Source organism: Chroicocephalus ridibundus, chromosome Z (genome assembly GCF_963924245.1).
Source record: "Chroicocephalus ridibundus chromosome Z, bChrRid1.1, whole genome shotgun sequence".
In the NCBI taxonomy this organism is placed as follows: Eukaryota; Metazoa; Chordata; class Aves; order Charadriiformes; family Laridae; genus Chroicocephalus; species Chroicocephalus ridibundus.
Window position 1 is genome coordinate 37224722 of NC_086316.1, and position 22959 is coordinate 37247680.

Here is a 22959-nt window from a genome sequence, read left to right on the forward strand (position 1 = left end):
TTGTTTTGTTTTGTTTATTTGTTTAAAATGCAGCTTTGGGAGACTAAAATATTTCTCAACTATGTGCCAACATTAGTGAATCATTTCATTTTAAGCAACGCAAGGTGTTGGTAATTTGCTATGCCTTGTTTCAATTTTGGTATTGGAGGGGACAAAATACCCTTGCCTCAAACTAAACCAAACTGTTTAGCAGTGGAATTAAAAGAAAAATAGTCTGACCTGAACTGATGGATTCAAGCACTTTTCAGTTTTCTTAAAATTTGGAAAAAGAAGTTTTGAGGCAATCTGAAATAATTTTTGGTTTTTATGATGCTGAACTAAAAGATCAGGTTATTTTCACAATTCAAGAGTGACAATATTAAATGTGTAACAAATCTTCACAAGTTCATCTCTGCTGTTAGGATCCCTTAGCTATGGGAAAAAGAGAAGTCCCCACTGACGAGTAAGGGAACAGTGGTTCACCACTGAACGCTTAAAAATTAACCACATTTTCAGAGGCTGCTGTGGGACAAGCAGGAATATTGAAAATAAAGCATTCTTTACATGAAAGTAGCACTACAAATAGTCGTCAGCTCTCTCTGACTTTGTGAAGCAGCAAGATCCAGAGAAACTCACGTCAGTCTCTTTTCTTTGCAAGGAAGATAGTTGCTAGTTCAGGTCTTTAAGATGCAGGATGGGAGAACAACCCAGAGAATATCTTTTTAGCCTCATTTTTTCCAAAACAGTTTTCTAAAGTATGTGGTACCCTCTCCAAAGTGAGCAATTAAGATCCAAATGACTATTATCACATCCTCTGAGGCACTAAATAAGGGACCTGTCCTATACCAGATAAATTCCTTGACATGGTTTCTGTGACTCAGTCATCAAGTGAAATTTTATTAGAGATCAATTAAGTAAACTGGATATCCACAAATCCATGGGTCTTGATGGCATGCAATCGCGAGTGCTGAGGGAGTTGTCAGAAGTCATTGCTGGGCCACTCTCCATCATTTTCAAAAGGTCCTGGAGAACAGGAGAGGTGCCTGAGGACTGGAGGAAAGCCAATGTTACTCCAGTCTTCAAAAAGAGTAAGAAGGAAGACCCAGGTAACTACAGGGCAGTCAGCCTTGCCTCCATGCCTGGAAAGATGATGGAACAGCTCGTTCTGTGCATCATCTCAAGGCATGTGGAGGAAAAGAAAGCTATCAGAAGTAGTCAACACGGATTCACCAAGGGGAAATCATGTCTGACTAATCTTTCCCAGTACAGAGGTCAGCCTGACCTCTGTACTGGGAAAGATCACGGAGAGGATCATCCTGAGTGAGCTCTCAAGGCAAGTGCAGGGCAGCCAAGGGATCAGGGCCAGCCAGCATGGGTTTATGAAAGGGAGGTCCTGCCTGACCAACTTGATCTCTTTCTATGACCATGTGACCCGCTTTCTCGATGAGGGGAAGGCTGTGGATGTTGTCTACCTGGACTTTGGTAAGGCCTTCGACACCGTCCCCCACGGCATTCTCCTGGAGAAACTGGAGAATCATGGCATAGACAAGTGTACCCTCCACTGGATAAAAAACTGGCTGGGTGGCTGTGCCCAGCGAGTTGTGATTAATGGAGCAATATCTGGTTGGCGGCCGGTCATCAGTGGTGTCCCTCAGGGCTCAGTTTTGGGGCCAGTCTTGTTCAATATCTTTATTGATGATCTAGACAAGGGGATTGAATGCACCCTCAGTAAGTTTGCGGATGACACCAAACTAGGTGGGAGTGTTGATCTGCTTGAGGGTCAGAAGGCTTTACAGAGGGATCTAGACAGGTTGGATCAATGGGCCAAGGCCAACTGTATGAGGTTTAATAAGGCCAAGTGCTGGGTCCTGCATTTTGGTCACAACAACCCCGGGCAACGCTACAGGCTTGGGGAAGAGTGGCTCAAAAGCTGCCCGGCAGAAAAGGACCTGGGAGTGTTAGTGGACAGCCGGCTTAACATGAGCCAGCAGTGTGCCCAGGTGGCCAAGAAGGCCAATAGCATCCTGGCTTGTATCAGGAATAGCGTGGCCAGCAGGAGTAGGGAAGTGATCGTGCCTCTGTACTCGGCACTGGTGAGGCCTCACCTCGAGTACTGTGTTCAGTTTTGGGCCCCTCACTACAGGAAAGACATTGAAGTGCTGGAGCGTGTCCAGAGGAGAGCCACCAAGCTGGTGAGGGGTCTGGAGAACAAGTCCTATGAGGAGAGGCTGAGGGAGCTGGGCATGTTTAGTTTGGAGAAGAGGAGGCTGAGGGGAGACCTCATTGCCCTCTACAACTACCTGAAAGGAAACTGTAGAGAGGCAGGGGTTGGCCTCTTCTCCCAAGGGAATAACGACAGGACCAGAGGAAATGGTATGAAGCTGCGGCAAGGGAGATTTAGATTAGGTATTAGGAAGAATTACTTTACTGAAAGAGTGGTCAGGCACTGGAACAGCCTGCCCAGGGAGGTGGTGGAGTCACCATCCCTGGAGGTATTTAAGAAACGTGTAGACATGGCTCTTCAGGGCATGCTCTAGTGCCCAAGATTATTGGTTTGTGGTGGGGTGTTGTGTGTGGGGTTGTGGGTGTGGAGTTTAGTAGGTGGTTGTTTGTGTTTGTTTTTTTTTTTTCTTTTTTTTTTCTTTTTTTTTTTTTTTTTTTGTGGTTGGACTCAATGATCTCAGAGGTCCCTTCCAACCACTAAGATTCTGTGATTCTGTGATAGCCTTCTATGATGGAATGACTGGATGGATAGATTAGGGGAGGGCAGTGGATGTTGTCTACCTTAACTTCAGCAAAGCATCCAACACAGTCTCCCACAGCATCCTCACAGGGAAGCTTAGGAAGTGTGAGTTAGATGAATGGACAAGCGCGATGGATTCAAAACTGGCTGAAAGATAGAGCTCAGAGGGTTGTGATTAGGGCCACAGAGTCTAGTTGGAGGTCAGTGACAAGTGGCATTCCCCAGGGGTCAGTACTGGGCGCAGTCCTGTTCCATATATTCAATCAATGACCTGGATGAAGGGATAGAGTTTGCTGATGATCAGCAAGTTTACTGATGATACAAAACTGGGAGGCACGGCTGACACACCACAAGGCTGTGCCACCACACAGCAAGACCTGGACAGGCTGGAGAGCTGGGCAGTGAGAAACCTTATGAAATTCAACATGGGCAAGTGTAGGGTGCTGCACCTAGGGAGGAATAACCCCATGCACCAGTACAGGTTGGGGGCTGAGCTGCTGGAGAGCAGGTGTGTGGAAAGAGACCTGGGAGTCCTGGTGGACAACACGATGACCATGAGCCATCAATGTGCCCTTGTGGCCAAGGCAGCCAATGGCATCCTGGGGTGCCTCAAGAAGAGTGTAGCCAGCAGGTTGAGGGAGGTCATCCTCCCCCTCTACTCTGCCTTGGTGAGGCCACACCTGGAGTTGTTCTGGGCTCCCCGGTTCAAGAAGGACAGGGGACTGCTGGAGAGGGTACAGCAAAGGGCTACCAAGATGATGAGGGGACTGGAACACCTCTCTTATGAAGAAAGACTGAGGGACTTGGATCTCTTTAGTCTGGAAAAAAGACAGCCGAGGGGGGATCTTATCAATGGTTATAAATACTTAAAGGATGGGGCCAGGCTCTTTTCAGTGGTGCTCAGCGACAGGACAAGAGGTAACAGGCACAAACTTGAACATAGGAAGTTCCACCTAAACACGAGGAGGAACTTCTTTACTTTGAGGGTGGCAGAGCACTGAGGCTGCCCAGAGAGGTGGTGGAGTCTCTGTCTCTGGAGACATTCAAAACCCTCCTGGACGCGTTCCTGTGCAACCTGCTGTAGGTGACCCTGCTCTGGCAGGGCGGTTGGACTAGATGACTCCAGAGGTCCCTTCCAACACGTTTCACTCTGTGATTCTTTAAAATGCCCTTTTCTTTCCTGGTTGTTACATGAGTTCTTATTAAAATATTTCATAAGTCAAATCTGAGAATAACGTGGGAGCAGAGCTGTTCTCCTTGTATTAGAGGTTCATGGCAATTTGTCTCTTCCCTTAGAAATACTACATTAGTTCAAATAGCAAGTAAGCAAATTGAATTTCAAATTCCCTGGAATGTGCCTGAGATTTTGTCCACAATGCTACATTGCAGCTAGATTCAAAATTCTGTTTGCATATTGCAAACATGTTGGTGTTTGAAGCATAAAATGACACAATAGGTATCGGAAACAATGTTAGGATCTTAGCTGGTGTGCAGTTTGACATGATTTCATTGATTTCACCATAGTGTCATCAGCAGAAAAGTATTTTGATGAATAGGACCCCTTGCTCCATTCATCACAATCTGTAATAAACAAAGTGAGCTTTAGCAGATTAAAATTTCTCCAAAGATATTAAAATTAAAATTAATTAAAATTTCTCCAAGAAAGCTGGTGAGGGACTTTTTAGGATGTCAGGTAATGGTAGGACTAGAGGGAATGGATTAAAACTAGAGATGGGACGATTCAGATTGTACGTTAGGAAGCAGTTCTTCACCGTAAGGGTGGTGAAACACTGGAACAGGTTGCCCAGAGAGGTGGTGGAAGCCCCATCCCTGGAAGTTTTTAAGGCCAGACTGGACAGGGCTCTGAGCAACATGATCTAGTGGGAGATGTCCCTGCCCATGGCAGGGGGGTTGGAACTAGATGATCTTTAAGGTCCCTTCCAACCCTACATAGAATTCTACAATTCTATGATTCTATGATACTGGATGACAGATCTATATGATTTACTGGAGTTTTGAGCACATTTACAATTTTGCTGTGTCCTGCGAGGTTTTAAAGAACAGGAGAATAGATACATTCATCCTTAAGTGAGTTTATATTATCATGCTACTCTTTGCATTCCTTGTAGGTGAAATGCAGAAGTCATTTTGATCTTGGTTTTGTATTTTCACCCCATACAAGCCAAAAAAGAAATTAAAAGGCTAATCTGTAAGAAAACCTACTGACTCACACTTACTTTTTCTGATCCGTACAGATCATAGCAAATCACCATATGCAATCCATTTCCTTTGCATCTGGAGGAGATCCGGTAAGCATTTCTTCAAATCTTTCTACCATGTAGATATTGCTTTATGAGGACTGTGTGACAAAATTTATTGCATAGCTTACTGAAATAAAAATATAACCACAATAGCTCCTGTTTCCTGTTTCATAAATTATTCTTGATGCCATCAAACTCTTCTTGAGGGAAACAACTGACAAGTAGTCATAAATCCTCCTCTTTGCATGACTGAATCGAAGAGCATCAAAGGGCTGTGAGCATTCATATAATAACTGATAAGCAGGTCTCTGTTTTTCAGAGTAATGTAGTATAGTCACATGGGTGTTGTGTGAACTTTCATCCTGACTGTTTTTTATTTTGTACTTTTTACAGTAATAGACTGTGTTGCAGTTATATTTATAGCAATGTATACATTTTTTCTTCTTCTCATCTTTAAGCGTACCTTGAGAAAACTGTGCTAAATACTGCCTTCATGTGTATTCACCACACTCATGCAGCTTGAAGACAGGCTCCCAGAAAAAGCCCAGGTCTTCCATTCTAGTTTTGCAGAGCTTTCAGATACACCTACACTTTTAGTTCATTTGGATCAAAGGGCAGACTTTTGCTTATTGTGCTTTTCCCTGTTTTTTTAAGCAGTCCATCCAAAGGCATATTAAGAGTGCTTAAAAAGTATTTGTCACCCAGGAGGCAATGGGAGAGTTATAAAACAGAGACATTACTCACCTCTTATCTTAGAGGTTTGAAAGCTTTTATACCTAGGTTAATTGAATGAGTCTGTCTCTTCCTCTGTCATATGATTATCTGTCATTTATCAGTCATGTACTACAGGTAAGGTAATATCTAGCCTGCTTTTTAGTTAATCCTCTCAGCTCAATGCTGCTAAGTTGAAGATCCTTGGCACTTTCTCTGTTCATTTTACTGTCCTCAGAAAACATAAGGGCAAACTTCATTCTTAGTATAGCTCTGCTGAGTTCAGTTCAGTTCCGGAAGGAAAAATGACACTGTATCATAATAATTTGAGGAGCAAAAAATGGATCAACAGCAGCTTTGAAATACAACAGATTGCAATGGATACTGTAAATGAACAATTCCTGAAGTGGGCAGAGGAATGATTAGCACAGTTCCCTGCCTCTGTAAGAAGATTCTTCGCTCCCCATCTGCCATCCCAAATGCTGAGTCCTGGAAACACCATTGCACACTGCCCACTGATAGAGTGATTTACCAGGAAAGATGAGAGAACCAGCAGTAGAGATTGGATTTGGAGCAAACAAGCTCTTCCAAGTGTTTTAGAGAGAAGAAAATCATGCTACTGAGTCAGTGAGCTACCAGAGAAGTCAAATTGTGTCTTGTAAGGAAGCCTACCAGAGACAGTGAATTTGTAAAGCTGTGTTCACAGTAAGACCATTGCATGGTGATCTCATTCTGGGGGTGGAGAGGGTAGGTATGAGTATCTAATGATACTCTGCAGGCTTATCTCAGTGGGCTAGTATGTGGCACAACTTTAAATCAAGAGCTTGTTCATAAGGCAGGTTGTTCCTTTGTCCTGTGTGCACAAGGAAGAAGACAAGATGCAAGGATGTGATTTAAGTCACAGCTTTATTAATCCATCTGAGGCTCATCCAGACGTAACTTTCATCAGCCCTTAATGCTTTCTACTTGGTGGAGGACTGCCACCACCAAACCATATCTCTTAAACACAGTTGAGCTCCAGCCCACAAGCTCCTCTCTTCATATGAGATTTAAAATGGATGGAGAAAAGCCATACTGAACAAGCAACACTGATCTGTACCCATGTTGCTTCAGGAAATACTTCCCTTATTTTGAGTTTTGAAGTTAGGTTTATTTGGAAGCGAGGCTGCCCCCACTCGTCACTCCATCCACTTTTCTGCTCTTGATATCTGCCACAAATTCATGCCAGCAATTAGCTTTGCAACTTTCCTCCCAGTCCCTAAGTGTTAATTACCTTCATCATTCCAAATACATCCACTGGAGAAATGTTCCACAGTCTTGGAGAACAGCTTGAGTACCATATATGTTTTTGTAATATTCCCCTTTGCAATGAGTCGGACAGTTTCTGGCTGTGTCAGTACATGAGAGCTTAAAAATCTCTCCACCAAAACATCTTGCACACCATTTCATGTAGTTGACTTCCAAGACCGCGTTCTGGATCTGCTTTAGCTCTCTGATACACTAAGTATTTTTCATCCATAGTCATTTCAGGTGGCAGTTTCCAGTCTGCTAGACAAGGCATCTGTTTTTGGAGATGCCTGCTGAAATTTCAGAGAAGTGGATCTCATAAGACCTAATAAGGCAGGTCTCTCAGAGCTCCTTGAAGGCAGTAGTTTTTCAGTTTCAGCCCTGCCTCCAAATTTTAACTCTGCAATGCAATTTCTTTGAAGTGAAAATCATAGCTCATTCATGCTTGTCTACAGTCCTTGAATGTCAGGGACCACTTTGCTGCATCAGCCCAGCCCTATATGGCCATTTAATGGGAGTCTTCTAATTTAGCCACTGTGAAATGTGCCTACCTTAGGCCCTTAATGGTTTATCGTAGTCAGCTTGAATCTGAGAGTTTTAGGTGAAATAAAGAGTAGGTCGTTCCAGTCTCTCACACCCATGCTACCTATGAGATAGATCTATGATTTACTCAGGAATAAGTGTAACCATTAGCTATGTCTGTACTAATAAATAAAATTACCTGTGGCCTGTTTTCTGTCTGCAAAACTAAACGGCATGGTGCAATTTGCATACACACATTCACTTTCTTCCCTCCCAGTAGCCTCTTGGGGTCAATGCCCAGCATGTGCTGGTCCCTCAGAGAATTTCAGAGTATGATGTGGGAAACCAGCACAGCCAGGCAAGGGAGAGTAGCAACCACTAAACAGTATGGACAACTGTGGGACAACTCTCATTTATTTGCTACATAGACATAGCTACTTTTCTCAACTTCTTACTTGTTGATATGCATGATTACTTCCACTCTAGTCATTGCCCAGTCAATGTGTACTTAAGATATTACTCTGACTGCCTTCCAATAATGCATTAAGTGATGTGGCCGCACATCTGTCACCAGAACCATGAATGTGCTTCATCCTTTCCCTTGCCCTCTCCTTAGGAAGGAAGTTGTATATACGTGCAGCACAGTGATTTGTTTTGAGTGGGTGGTGGTGGTGGTGTGTGCTTGTACTAGAGAAAGCTAGGCTAAAGAAGTCTATATTTAACTGAAGGTTGATGTTTGTTATGATATTAGATCTTGACATAATTGTCAATGGTCTTGGATCAGTCCCCTGAAAAGGCTGGGGGTACAATTATGCAGCCTGCTGTAGTGTATCCTATATATTCCCCAATAATGTTTAGCTATACCTGACTAGCCAGGCATTTCAGGAAATATTGGATCTAATCAGGACTTTATGATCACATCCAAAGATATATGGCATTTTCTGGATGTGCCAGCAGGCCTCACATTTCCTGGAAGCACTGGCCTTTCTGTTTCATCTGCACAATGATAAAAGTCTGTGCTTGTACACAGGAGCATGAGGGTGGCAGGAGAGCAAGCAAAATATCCCCAAAGAAGATGTCAGCCATCTTTTGCCACAAAATCTGCCTTATATGTGGCAGCAGCCCATGGGCTGGGGGAGAGTGTCCTGGGAGACTGCTTGTCACAGCCAAGCAGTGGCTGATCACCTCTGTGCCATATGACACGGTAGTTAGTAAAGTAAACACGCTTGCTTGTCACACATGAATAAACACCACTGCTCAGTATTTCTGGGGAGCAAGGTTGTTACTCCCACTCTTTCTGCCACAGAATCAGTTGATTATTCATGTTCTGAACCAAAATCTCTGGGTAGTTTGAAGACAGGGACTTGTAATTCTACTCCCTTTTAAATGAGGCCTGATCCAAATTCTACTATTTTTGTTTAATTGAATTTCAAAGGCCCTGGAAGAGATTTTTAGGTTCTGCTGAAATAGGTCACACTGTGGAGAAAGTAAAGTGGTGAGATCGGTACCAAAACCTATAAATATTTTTATGGGGTTTAAGTAGCATAAAACTGTAGAGCACAACAAGACATTTGAGGGTCTACCCACAGGAATACGTTCACTCTGGACTGTGATCTTTTGCTATGACCAGTGCAAAGATTTTTTGCATTCATTATAGGTATCTTCATTTTTTGACAGGATACAACTGACTATGTTGCATATGTAGCTAAGGATCCTGTTAATCGGAGAGGTAAGTTAGAAATATCTATTTGGCATCTTTTTTCCTCTGAGAAACATGAATTATTCATGGTATAATTCAGTAAATTTTTTTTTCTTCCCCAGAAAAAAATAAATACAGCCCAATAAAAAGATTGCCTTTGACAGAATCATGGAAAGATTGTGTAGCAATAAGGAACAACCATGCGCAAGTTGATTCTCAGACTTGGAACAGGTATTGCCTGTAGTTCATCTTCAAATATCACTTGGATTCTCTTTATGACTTAAATCAAACACTTGCCTTACTTGGCTGTGTGAGCCTCTAGGCAACAGTTAACTCTTACCTACATCCAATCACTATGCAAGAACTAAGCAGTCTTCTGACTAAGTCTTCTGATGAGGCGGCTGAATCTGTTAGGTCTTCTCAGTACTTGCCTAATTCTTCCTGGCAGAATCAAATTCTTGCCAAATAGCGAGCTTTTGAGCCAGCTTGCTGGAGGTTGTAACCTTCTTTCTCAGTGAAGTTTTATTCAAGGTTATATTGCTTTATGAGCAATTGATCAGGAAGAGGGACCTCTTATTCATTGTCTTTAAAGACTAAGATCCAGTTCAGATTCTCAAAAGTAAAAGTAAATTATAAAAAGTGTAAATTACATTCTGAAATAATAAGTACAGAAAACATTCCCGCTCGTAATGCAGAAAGCATCGCTAGGTCTTAATGCTAGATACAAAGTATAGTATAATGTATCTGAGAATCTATTTATTATTCATAGATTCATAGAGAAAAAAAGACTGGCTCCAAAAAAAAAGACTCATGTACTTCCAACAGGATTTCTGCAGAATTCAGACACTTTAACTCCAAAATGCCAACACTGCAAACCCTAAGCTGCCACCTTACCATGGGCACAACTAATTCAGTAACTTCCATATTTCGTCACCTTTAGCAATTTTGCATACCTCCACAATCGTGTCCATGTGCAGAGATGTCCAGACTTGAGAGTGTTAGTATTGTGCAAGTATTATAAATAATACTTGCACTAAGCACACTAATATGCTGAATATTAGTGAAACACCTAGAAAACTTATGGATAAAGGGAGGTAGGGAGATAGTCTAGTTCTTTACCATGCTTTATGTTCCAACATGATGTGTCCCTCATTAGAAAGGCTCCAGCATCAGACTGCAGGCTGTATGGTGCAAAGCTGTTCTCCACCCTGCCTGCTTTAGCAGTACCCTTCTGCTAAACTGGAAACTGATCTAGTTGTACTGAGAGATCTCAGTGGCAATTAGTGGACCAGCATCACAGACTGGATGTTTGGACTTTAGGGGTTGGAAGATCTGTGCTGTTTTCTGTTCCTGTGTGAGTGGATTTTATATTAATAATGTTTCATGGACTAACTATGTTCCTTATATCTAAGCTGAATGTGTTTAGGCTTAGCTTTCTGTCACTGCTCATTGTTGAGCTATTCTATCCTGAGATCACGGCTTTATCTAAGCATCTGGTATTGTTTTCCTGTGGTGTATTTAGTTCAAGTAATTTCTCGGTTTTCTTAAGGAAAAGTTTGACAGAGTGAACTCTGTAGATCTCCAGCTGCAGTGCACATCCTCCATCCTTCAGATAATTTCTGTTCCTCCTTCTTTCATTTTTCTTCATTGTTTTAAAAATGCAGATTATGCCAGTTATTGTTGGGAGTAATCTAGTATTAATGTTTGCAATCTATAATACAGTGTGCACCTTCCTATTCTTACTTTCTTTTGTGGTCATCATTAGCCTGTTTCTCATAAGCCCTTTTTGCTGGAGTGAAGCACTGTTATCTCATGTGAAATTCTTTCATGCTGAGATCTTTAAGCCTTCTGCATTACAGCTTTCTATGAGAGCTTTCCCCAATCATGTGTCTACATCAGTCGTTTGCGGATCAGTGACTTTGTATGTGACCAGTATTAAAATACACTTTTTTAAAAGGTCTTGTTTACCAAGGGGTCTGGATTGCCCTCTTTCGCCATCAGTAGCTATTCTGTCAGCCTTTGTGTTATCTGCAAATTACTTCAGAAGTGAGTTTGAATTTACTTCTGTATCTAGTGAAAATGTTACTGCTGCTGTTATTGACACTAGCACAGATGCTGTAGTACAGCTTTCACTTGCATATTAAACTCATTTCTGCCCAAGGACGGAAAAGATCTCTTCAGGCTTTATATTCTGGAACTAGCAAACTAAAGGCTGACTGTCTTTCACTGTAACATTCAGAAGAAATCATCTCTGTGTGAGCTAAACCTTCTCATACTTTTACAAGAAGCACATCTCCTACCTGCTGAAAGTCCATTCATGTATCCAAGGAAACAGGTTACTCGTTATGTCACCTACCAAAACTACTTAATGATTCATGCTTTGTTTCAGCTCCAGACAGGTTTAGCAGTGAGCTAAACTAGCCCCTTTAAATCCCCACTCTAGTTGTAGAGTGCAAAAATTATAGCTTTGTTTGGCCTAACCACTTTCAGTCCACATTCACGGAGGTAAGTCTTCACCTTCTCTGGTGGATGATTGTTCACTGGCCGCAGCAGTAGTGCAGAGGGGGTAAACAGCAAATATCCTGCTGCTAGCCAGTGATGTCTACCTCTGTCTTTGAACACATGGAGGTCCTGGTTTTGGCTGCTGAATCCACTTCAACATGCAGCTAAGTACGTTTCCCCTGAATCAGGCATTGCCTCAGCCTGCTGGTCAGCACAGCAGATGCTATAAAGTGGGAAGAGAGCATCACTGGATCTGTTTAGCAGGGTAGCGCTGTGACTGGTGCCATCTCATGCTGCATGAGGTACTGCTGCTGCTGAGGGAGAGATAGCTTGGTGCCCTCATCATCCCATACCTGCATAACTGGAGGCTTCTTGGCCCTTTATTCTGGCCTCTTCAGAAGTCTGTCCAGCAGACCAGCCTCTGAAAAGTCATTGTTAAACCTCCTGAGCCTCCCTATATTGCTTTAACCAAAATTATGTCACACAAATGTCATGACTAATCCTTATTTGTAGGACATTGGCATTCAAAGCACTTGATTCCACTGAGCTGGACACTGGGCATGTGCTAAAATGCAGTTTTTCAGCTGAAGAATTTATATTTGGGTTATTAAAGCAGTCAGGGGTGACAGAAATTAGTAACTTTGAACAAGGTCCCACTGTACTGTGGAGGGCTTGGAAAAGAACCAGAGTTTCAAATCCAATCCAGGCTCTAGCCAATAGACCATGTGCTTGTCCAGCACTAAGTATGGAAAATGAACTTGCCTGGGCTTTTCTGAATATCACCAAGATGTTCATTCAGATTTTTAGCTTCCAGGTCTTAACACCCATCTATGTTCCTGCAGTGTTAGGTTAAATCTTCACAGGTTTGCCTGTTTAAGTTGTCACATAAGATGATACCTCCAATTTAAAACCATGGTGGATTTGACTGCTTGGATAAAGCTGATAATGGTTTCTCCATCTCCTATAGGAAAAGAGCTTGTGTTGCCAGCTTCCCTCCTTAGTGCCTCTGTCAACTGTGGGTTCAGAGAGGTGGCACGTGGGGGAGTGCTGGATTTAACTGGGGTCCTGGCTTTATGCTCCTCAGTCATCCTCCAGCTTGCTGGGAACATCTCCATACAGACAAGCAGGAAAAGGCACCAGCCTCTGTATTACTGGAATCAGACCAGGGTCTGGAATCTAGGAAGGATCCTAGTTACCGCTCCTCCCTCAGCCTGAAATTTGGGAAATTCTGGAAACTCAAAAGAAGTGAACAACTTGCAAACTTGGGGTGATTAGACATAAAACTGAAGTGGGGATAAAGTTGAGGAAAGCAAAGAGAGCTTCGTTTTGTTGTTGTTACCATCTACTAATATTTTTATAATTTCAACTTTAAACTCAGAATTCTCATATAATCTATTGCATTCAGATAATAACAAGTGAAATTTTAGGAGATTTCCTGTCTTTATGGACTTGTTAAGATCGTGGAACTGATTTGTCGTCTTGTGTATTGCAGCTACACACTAGAACAATTCTATTTAACCTTTAAAAAGACCACATTGCCTGAAATTCTCTTTGGCAGATTTGGGTTTTATTGATATGTGCACACCATGAATAGGGCAACTATGCCTGTCATGTGGGTGTTTTGACATAGATTACTGCACCCCACCATAACATAAATAATTATTTGAATGTGCATGTGTCAAATCTTTTTCATTTAGCTTGTCATATACTGGAATGCTGTGATGGCCTGGCTCAGGATGTCATCAGCACCATAGGGCAGGCATTTGAGCTTCGATTCAAGCAATACTTGCGATGCCCCTCTAAGATACCTACTTTCCATGATAGGTGAGTATGATTGCAGAAGACTGCTAAAGGATCTTCTTTAGCTTTGTGTTTTTTGATAAAATGTGCCATGGACAAAGTTGCTGGAGATGGATAGGATTTAAATACTTTAAAAGGAGATTTGTCCCAAATTAGCAAAGCAGGGCTTGCCTAATGAATGTGAAAGGTCCACAGTAATTTTAAAAGAATGGGCTAAATATGGATTTCACAGTTAACTTATTGAAATGATCATGCATTTTCTGTTGTAGTTAGTAGGCAGAGTTGGATGGCCAAGAATGGATGTTATTTGTGGCGTTTCCTCATTGTTGTTACTCTCATAGCAGCTCTGTCAATTTAGATGAAGTAAGCTAGAGTTGCTGGGCTTCCAAAATGACTAGTGATGTTTCACTATTTCTGATATTAGCCAGGGTGAAGTTTTTAGAAAGATGATGTATTGTACACAGGCTTTGACTGCATTGTTCTCTGGAGGATAAAAAATCTGTTTGCTTGTGTATGTTTAAAAGGCTGTGATAGAGCATTCTGGTGAGCTGTGTTTTTGACATGGATTGCTATATGCTTGCTAACATTAGTATAAATCCCAGTGAGCTGGTGCCCTGTATAATCTCTTATATCAGAGTAAAATGAGCGTATGGTAAATATAAGATGCTGCTATCCTAATCTGGAAGCATTCTGTACTCACTTTAGACTTCTGTAAATGACTGTTAAATGTAGACTGAAACCACGGATCTGATCTCTTGACTTTGGGAAATTCTTCCAGATTTATACTGGTGATAGAGCAACCATAATTAAAGACAAAGTTTTAGGGCTTAGTCAATCAATCAAATAATAATATTAAAAATGCTACTGTAAGGTTAAATAAAATCGTTTGTTAATGCAGTTTATACTGGTCTTTGAAGCTAAGTAAAAACATCCTTTACTCAGCATAAAGGATTTAATCCACTGCACAGGAGGTTTGGAGCAAGTTTGTCTAAACGGAGGGGGTCTGCTACATGATCCATCATTGCTTCCTGACTTACAATGGGAGTTGAATTTTCAAAATAATGTACAATAAGGATTCCCTGACAGGCAGTCTAAACATGCTGTTAAGTCTGTAAGTCCTTTGCAAGCACGGGGCAAAACAAAGCACTCACTTTCTTACAGGGTGCAGAGTTTTGATGAGCCATGGATAGAGGAAGATAATGAGACAAGAGAACATCCTTATTACAACAACATCCCAAATAAAATCCCCCCACCTGGCGGCTTCATTGATGTCAGGCTCAAAACAAGACTCCCCAGTGTTGCAGATACAGCTCAGGTCAGTGCAGTTGCATGTCTGCCCTCCTGCTGATGGATCCAAAATTTTTAAAAAATGTATATTTTAAAAGAGATACATTGGGACTGTAGCTTGCCATTCACCTGTGGCCAGCTACCTATTGAATGGGCATGGAAGATCTAGGGGGCAATAAATTAGGCAGGTTCAGAACAAACAAAAGCTCCTCATAGTGTTAATATATTACACAGGTTCAAGGAACAGAAATCCACTGAGCATTACTACATTTGTAGAAACCATGTCTGCTTCAGAGAGCATCAAATAGTGCACACTAACTGGGAAAGATTTGATGGAGAATCTAGTGCAGTCGTTATCAACTGTTCATTATGTTAATAATGCAGTAGCCATCAGTATTCAGCCAGGTTCCTAGGTAGGTTCTCCACCTCACGTTGAATTGAGGTCAGCTTGCATATTTCTACAGTGTTGCTGTCGAAGTTTGACTACACTATCAACATAGCCACCTAAGAGTATTTTTCAGATCCAGCACAACTCTGCTTAAATCCACAGGGGCCTTGTCTGTATATATCATCTTCCCTTCAGTACCCGAGTGCATCCCCTGGTACCAATGTAAGTCTTTCAGCTCAGGCTTTGGAGGGTGCTGGGAGCATCTGCTGGTCCCAGGTGTGTTTCTGTGGAACACTTTTCCCAGACATGGTTTGTCAGGGCTTGCTACGAGACGGCAAATCTTGTGGAGGAGGTGATACATCATTTGGGATTGTGAGGGTTAATAAAAGCAGGAAGCAGGGAAGTTTACATGAAGGTCACCAGTAATATTTTACTCCTACACAAATGCATTTGTGAGATACATACTCTGACACCATGATGAATTGGAAATGAAAGTGGGAATACACAGAATACGACCAACGAAATTGTCAGAGCCACTCATAAGATATCTGAGCATTTTAAAGGTAATTGAAAATTTCTGTGCACATGCATCCATTCTAGTCTGCAGCAGGAGTGGGAGAGCAAATCTATTACCAGAGTCGTCACTTAAGAGACAAATTCAATGAAGACTGGCATCATGGGCCTGTTAAGCAAGGTGAGTGTTGCTAGTTTTACCTGTAATATTGCAGGAGGTCTTGGGTAGGCAAAGCATGTGAAAGTCTGATGCCTCAAAGTCTTAAGGCAATGAACACTTTGTTCATAGATGCCCTTTGTCTGAATTTTAGCATTGATGTCAGTGAATCACTGAAAAGTATTTGGTAATTACCTCTGGATAGATTATTAAATGCACACCTTCATAAAATTTTATCTTTTGCAGGATAGTTCATAAATAGAGTTGTCCCAAACCTTCAGCTATCTAGCTTGCCATATCTTAATATGGTATTTAAAGACAAGCTGCACGGTCTGTTCATAAAATATGACCCACTAGGCTAGGGAAGATGGAGTTTCCAAAGGAAGAGCCTAAAGTCAGAACTTTTTTTAAAATGTGAAACAACGCATGAGTTTGCACATGATCTCTGCTCCCCAAATAACAAATAATGCATAATGTTCTTTTTGTTGTTGTCTATGAATTTTAAGCAAATCACATCAAAACATATGCATGAAATTTCATCCCTTCCACCTTTATGTGCCACCTTTAAGTGCCAGCTTTACTGTGTTTCTGGGAACACTTTCTTTTCAAGTGTGAGAATATGTTATCTGTTATTAATCTGCACAGATTTGAGGATTTTATTCCATTTCCTTCTCTCATGACTTCCCACCTAAATATCAATTTTGAAACTGACAGTCTTTATTTATAAAATTTTCCTTTTGTCCTGAATAATAGCACACACACACACACACCCTTATTTAAACACAGTTCTGAATGCATTCATCAACATTTCTTTCTACTAAATCCTGCAGTTATTGACTTTAGATCTCCCATTCCAGGGAATTTTAAACCTGTGGTGATGGGGTGTGATGTTATTTGGTCATTATAACAACCCTGTTCTGTCAAATACCAAAAAGAAGAAAAAAAGTCTTGAATTTTCTAGGATCTCTGGATATTTGTAGTATGCTAGAAGGGAAATCACAAGTAACCAAAACAGCAGAGATGCCAACATACGTGAACACCCAGCATATAAATATAGAAGCTCTATTGGCACTTCAGGCAGATGCTGAAAGCACCATCAGTGGAACAGCAGATGATACCAAAGAGAGCAGCCCAGGAAAAGATCTGTTTGACATGAGTGAGTTCATTTCCTATTCACTCCCTTTCCAACAAGCAAACCAATATGTTTATGTATTAGCTCTGTATAAAAAGAATTTGAAAATTCTCAAAATGTTAGTATTCCTGGTGGAGTTATGGTGAATTTTAGTGGTTTCATATGGTGGTTCCATATCTGACCAAGTTAAAATAAGAATGGCTGAAGATCTGAAGCTAGTTTGTATTACATCTGAGTTAAGCTGAGTTGCAGTCTACGTTGTCCTTAACATGACCATGTCAGAAGGAAAATACATCAGGAGGCTTGTCATGCAGGAAAGTGAAGCAGTGAATGGCTGGAAAATTAACTCCAGCCTGTCCTACGAGTATGTTACTAGGAAGACAACGCATACTGAAAAAACTTTGTGCAACAAGGAAGCTGGGAGGAAAATTAAAAGGCTATGTTATGCCTTGCTCTGGATAGGCCTACTGTCTTATCTAGTTGTCTGTTCCAACTTTGAAGCCAGCTTTCCCAACATCAGAATCACAGCCATAGCCATAAGACAATGGTTTAATCATCAGTCATAATTTGGTGTTGGTGCTACTGATACACGTTGTTCTCAGCCTTAAAGAGACACTTAACAGGAAATTAGGGAAAGCATTTTGAAGTACAGAAAATTTGCTTTGTTTTTTTTTTTTTATTCTTCCTACTTCCAATCAATTGCTGACACACAATTTTTTTTAATTCAGTTCACATAATTAAAAGGCAGTGAGACAAAGTGGTTGGTCCCCAAATGCTATTTGTAAAATATCATACCTATATTTCTGTTATCTCAGTATACATAAAACTGTCTCCCTGGCATGGTTTTGCTCAGATATGGCTCTATTTCCACAGTTTAGGGAGATTTTGGATTAAAAGAAAGGGTGAGGGAAGAAAGTTGATCTGTGAACATAAATCTGAAATGAGAAAATTTTGCTGTCTGAAATCAGGGATGTTAACCTTGATTTCTAGCATGCTGTGCCTTTAAAATGTGCACATGCTTACCTGTATTTTATACACATTCTTTTCCTAAAAATCAGGAAAACTGATTTCTCATCTTCTGTCTTCCAGCCTTCATTAATCTTTATTAACTATTGGATCATCAGGGAAAAGTAGTATTAAAATATGTCAACTAGCCCTAAGTGAGTTGTTTGTCAAGCTAAACATGTGTTGGGCTTTGTGCAGACTGCAATGTAGTGAAGACATACTTGAGCTGGTTTTGAGAATTATCTGAGTATCAACAAGCTGTGACAGCACAGTATTTACCCTATTTCTCTGAGATAAATTAACCTCTCTGTGGCCCCATGCAAACATGACTACGTACTCCTCACATCTAAGCATTCTGTTTAGAGATGGTGAATTGCTACATGGTATTGCTCTGCATTTAGCAAGTCTAGCGGGCACAGAACAATATATCTTTTTAATACGTGCTAGTTGGCCAGATGAAGGTCTTGCAAGGGAAAATAGCTTCCGATAGGTCAGTACAGCATATAATGAAGCGTGCACTGACCCATTTACTATTTCTGTAGGACTGTTGGGACCTGTAATGACACATCTTTTCATTTCACTCTACAGAAAGTAACACTGAGTTCAGGATTTAGCTGAGGTTTAAAAGTTGCTTCCCTGAGGCTAATTTCAGCTAGGTAAATCACGGTAAAGGTTTTAGATTGTGTCTACGTTGCTAAGTCCCTTTCCTAGGTGGAGTCTAGGGGTAGGCTGAATGATAAGGGCAACTGATCCCTTCTAGACACACTAGGCTGAAGAAACGGATAATTTTTAAATGTGTTTGTTGCTTGAAGAGAGACCAAATATGAGTATAATGACATTGAGTACCCATGTTATGCAATTTATTGGAAATGAAACTGTCTGGTGTACATGACAAGACAAAAGGAGAGCTCTGCTCATTACCAGGGCATATAAATGCAACTGTTGACAATAGCCGTTACCGAAACAAAATCACTACCTTTCAAAAGCTTTTGCCAAGGTTTGCTCTGGTTATTACCAGCATCGTTCTGTGTATAACATAAATTTTTAACATATTCAACTCTTAACATAATCCATAAATCAGTAGGCCTAGTAGTGTATCTTCCCTCATTTTTTCATAAAGATAAAAGGAAGTGGCTATAACACAAAATAGATCCTTTCAAAAATGAGTGGAATATCACCATTGTGTAACATGATTTACCTATGAATGATTTTGCCTTTGTTCCTATTTCCACAAGCAGAACCATTTGAAGATGCCCTCAAGAACCAAACGTCTGAGGCTGTGTTGAGTAAATCCACCTCCATTGGAGGCAACAGTCCTCTTTTATCCAGAGCATCTGACTGGACTGTAGCTGAAGAGCTGAGTACAGAGCCATGGTATCAAGGAGAGATGAGCAGGAAAGAAGCAGAACAGCTGTTAAAGAAATGTGGAGACTTCCTCGTGAGGAAGAGTACCACGAATCCCGGCTCCTATGTGCTGACAGGCATGCACAATGGACAAGCCAAGCATCTTCTTTTGGTGGACCCAGAAGGAACTGTAAGTGCTGATTCTTCAGTAACACAGGAAGTTTCTGGCACTTCATATTTTCTCTAAATGTGTTTAAACTTATTTACAACTTATTCATATCTCTAGTATGCCATCACATTTCTAATTCTCTCCCTAATGTGTTGCAGAAGACCCACTGCATGATTTCTGCCCATTGCAGGGTGCCTTAGGGACCTGATTCCCAGAAAGTTCAAGCTTTGGCCACTGCTGTACAGTCTTAGTCAGAAGTGCAGCTAGGCCACTTCTTTATCCTTCCTGCTGAGAAGCTGCAGGTGGCTCTGCAAGTTCAGCCATTTCCACATGACAACTCTGTCAGTTAGGATATGGACGAGGCCCTTTGTGTTTTCCTGCACCTAAGACAAGGGGAGAACCGGTGTAAACGTGCTCCATGTCCTTGCTGCACAGGGACTCCCTTAGTGACAAGGGGACCCTCCCAGCAGCAGGATGGAGAAGGCAAGGGTGCTCCAGTTATTTGCAGCTGCCCTGTCCCGTCCTGCTTCTTGGGAGGCTTAGTCTCACCTGAGAAAATGAAAGCATCACCATGTTTTATTCTTGGCTCCTGGTAGCTGAGAGTGGGCAACTCCTCTTCCTCTGTGAAGGACAACTTTAGATGACAAACCCCAGAGAAAATAAGAAACTCCTGTAAAGGAGTTGGCCTGTTGGCATTTGTCCCCGCAGAGAAAACTGTAACAGTCAGCCGAATTATGCCGATCCTGCAGTCAGTAACGCTGCGATGAGAAATGCCCATGGTACTTGTTGTAATCGCATTCGCCACATGAGGGCAGACAAAGAACGGGTTTGCAGTTTTTAGGTTCCAACTGCAGAGTCCTGAGCTTGGCAGGTACACCAAGCCTGGGGGACTGGCCCCATGCCTCCTGGGGGTGGCTTCCTTTGCTAAACTTTTGCCAGCGGTTTTGTACTCCTGCAGCAGGGCCCCCTAATTCTCCCTTCACCATAAACCCACAAATAGCTGTTACAAGCTACTTCCAAGGAAAATCCTGCTATGTGACGCAGCAAGTAAAAGGATGCTATTTCCTTCTGGCAGCTCTGCTGCTCTGATGACTGGCATGGAGTACTTGGGCCCAGTGATGACTCCTGGGACATTTTCCTCCTGTAGGTGGAGGACAGACACCCCCCATCTTTTCTGCACTGCCCCTATGAGCAGCACTAATTTGCTGACGTCCTTGAATAGGGACCTGCTTGTTCTCTGCACCTACCCCCTCCCCGAGGCTACTTGTGATCTGCCATCGTGGCCCAAATGGCTCTGAAGCTCCTTGCTCAGGAAGCGTTGCTTGATAACAACAGCTTTTCTGTGGCTGTCTTTAGGCTGCTGTCTATGATTTGTGGGATCCTGACACAGACCCTGAGCAGCCCTATTTGTGACTTGTCAGAGTGGAGAATTGTCAATAAAATGCCAGCGTGTGGCCAGCTGCAGCAGCATGCCAGCAACTTGCATTTCTTCTGCATAGCCTCAGTGTGATTGTTTGTAAAAAAAAAAAAAAATCACACAAAGACTGCCTGAAAATTCATTTGACTCACAAATTACCCAGTGACACTTTACAGCTTTTAAGGGTGTGTTTTCAGAGCAGAGCTAACTGTCCAGTTGCTTCTGCTCTCATCCCACTGACAAAAATCAAAAGATCTCTGGCTCAGGTAAAGGATGTTTAAAACGGAGGACTGCAGGATTTTTGCTGGATTTAGAATTAGGGCTTGAATTCTAGTGATGGCAGAGCATACCACTTATGATGAGAAAACTCTTAGCTGAGTTGAATGGACTGAAAATGTGTTAATATAAATATAGACAGGGAAAGTTACTGCTGTTTTAAAGATGTCTTTTCTTTTTGAAATTATAGCTTTCAATAATTATAGAAAGTGATGTTTCAAAGCAGTATGTTTCAGAAATCGTGAGAGCCTGTTCATTTTCTTCAGTGACGCAGCTACATGAGGACTGAGCAGATAGCTCAGTTGTGGAAGTTGTTTGTTTCTTTTTTTAGCCTGTGCTAAGTTTCTAGCAGTTTTGCCAGAACTCAGTGATGAAGACTGAAATATTTCAAGTGACGTGCCCACCACACCATAAGCTGACTCTGGAAAGTTTTAAGAAAAGTTGTCCTCTCTTTCTGAGAAAAGTTCAAGGAAAACAGATGACATGCCTCACTTCAGAGCAGTGTTAACAGGCTTTTGCTTGAGGCAGTGTCAAGCCATCCCAATACAATGTTGTACTGCAGCATGACATTAGCTTGAGAGGACCTCTCCTCTGCCGATGGACGATATATGGTTAATTTGTTTTAAACATAGGAAGGAAATGTTTTGTGAAGATGTGTTTAAATAATTAAAGATTGTTTTGTAATATAGATCAGGTTTTAGCCTGTCCTGATTTTTGACCATTTTACCTTGCAATATCAGTTTCCTCTTGTCATGGGTGTAATAATTTACTTAGCAATATGCTGGTGCACAGGGCTGCTAAATGAGCTAGACAATGACATCCCCTGCCCTGAAATGTTTCAGTTTCAAAGGGGTGTACCGTGCAGCACAGGGCAAACCCAAGCCAAGCACATTTGGTGGCTGGATCGCTTTTGGGGAAGGGCATTTTCCAGCATCTGAAGAAAAAGGTGTTTGTTAAGGAAAGTACAAAGCTGCTGAGGTGCACAGAGAAGAGTTGGCTTCTGGCATCTCTGGAGGGACAGCTCTTTCTAATGAAAAAGGTGAAAACACTTAAAAGAAGCAGGTCTCCTGAAGAAGAAAATGTCATCTAAAAATCTGACTTACAGTCTGACTTACACAAAGTTTTCAAGCAGACCTATTCAGAAAGCGTAATAGTAGTAGACTGGCCCACAGGTAGCATGCAAAATATCTGTTTGGAGATAGTGGAAAAAGGAGACAAAACAGAAGCAAAACTCCAGAAATGCCAAATTTCCACTGATTTTGATGGAAGAGAGGTCAGTCTCTAAAACATGACTAATTGTGCCATTTTATTCTTAGAGAATTTTATGCAAAGTTAAGGGAAAAAGTATTTTGCTCTTTAATCTATCTTCTTGCATCCTTTTTTTGAAGGTTCGTACAAAAGATCGTGTCTTTGACAGCATAAGTCATCTCATCAATCATCATCTTGAGAATAATTTGCCAATAGTTTCTTCTGGGAGTGAACTCTGCCTGCAGCAGCCTGCTGAAAGGAAACACTGACTCCAGATAACTATTTTAGGTTTTGTAATTTGCAAGCTACACCTGGTGGAAACTGCAGATTTGAAAGAACATGTATATTAAAAAAGATAGCATATTCACCTATTCACCAGTATGTTTTCTTTTGGTTTAAGGAGCCCCATTTCACACAGTACGCTTGGAAATTCTCAATGCTTTATGTAGACATGAAGTCACAGCAGAAGGTTTTCGGAAAAAGTGATTTCAATAAAATTGTTCAGATTCTCTAATGTGA

The 22959-nt window shown here is 41.5% G+C and overlaps 1 protein-coding gene across 4 annotated transcripts in view; it reads left to right on the top strand.

The window, feature by feature from the left end:
• Window positions 1–22720, top strand: part of SHC3 (SHC adaptor protein 3) — a 93613-nt gene extending 70893 nt beyond the window's left edge. For 2 of the 4 annotated variants that reach the window (XM_063321139.1, XM_063321136.1), the window contains 8 exons: window positions 4978–5031; window positions 9181–9232; window positions 13402–13528; window positions 14666–14819; window positions 15780–15873; window positions 16811–17005; window positions 19222–19520; window positions 22581–22720. In XM_063321139.1, the coding sequence (XP_063177209.1) occupies window positions 4978–5031; window positions 9181–9232; window positions 13402–13528; window positions 14666–14819; window positions 15780–15873; window positions 16811–17005; window positions 19222–19520; window positions 22581–22709 (1104 nt within the window). In that variant the 3' untranslated portion in view covers window positions 22710–22720. The remainder of the gene's footprint in view (window positions 1–4977; window positions 5032–9180; window positions 9233–13401; window positions 13529–14665; window positions 14820–15779; window positions 15874–16810; window positions 17006–19221; window positions 19521–22580) is intronic. The other 2 variants (XM_063321137.1, XM_063321138.1) reach the window with 2 other exon arrangements.
• The last annotated feature ends 239 nt before the right edge of the window (window positions 22721–22959 follow it).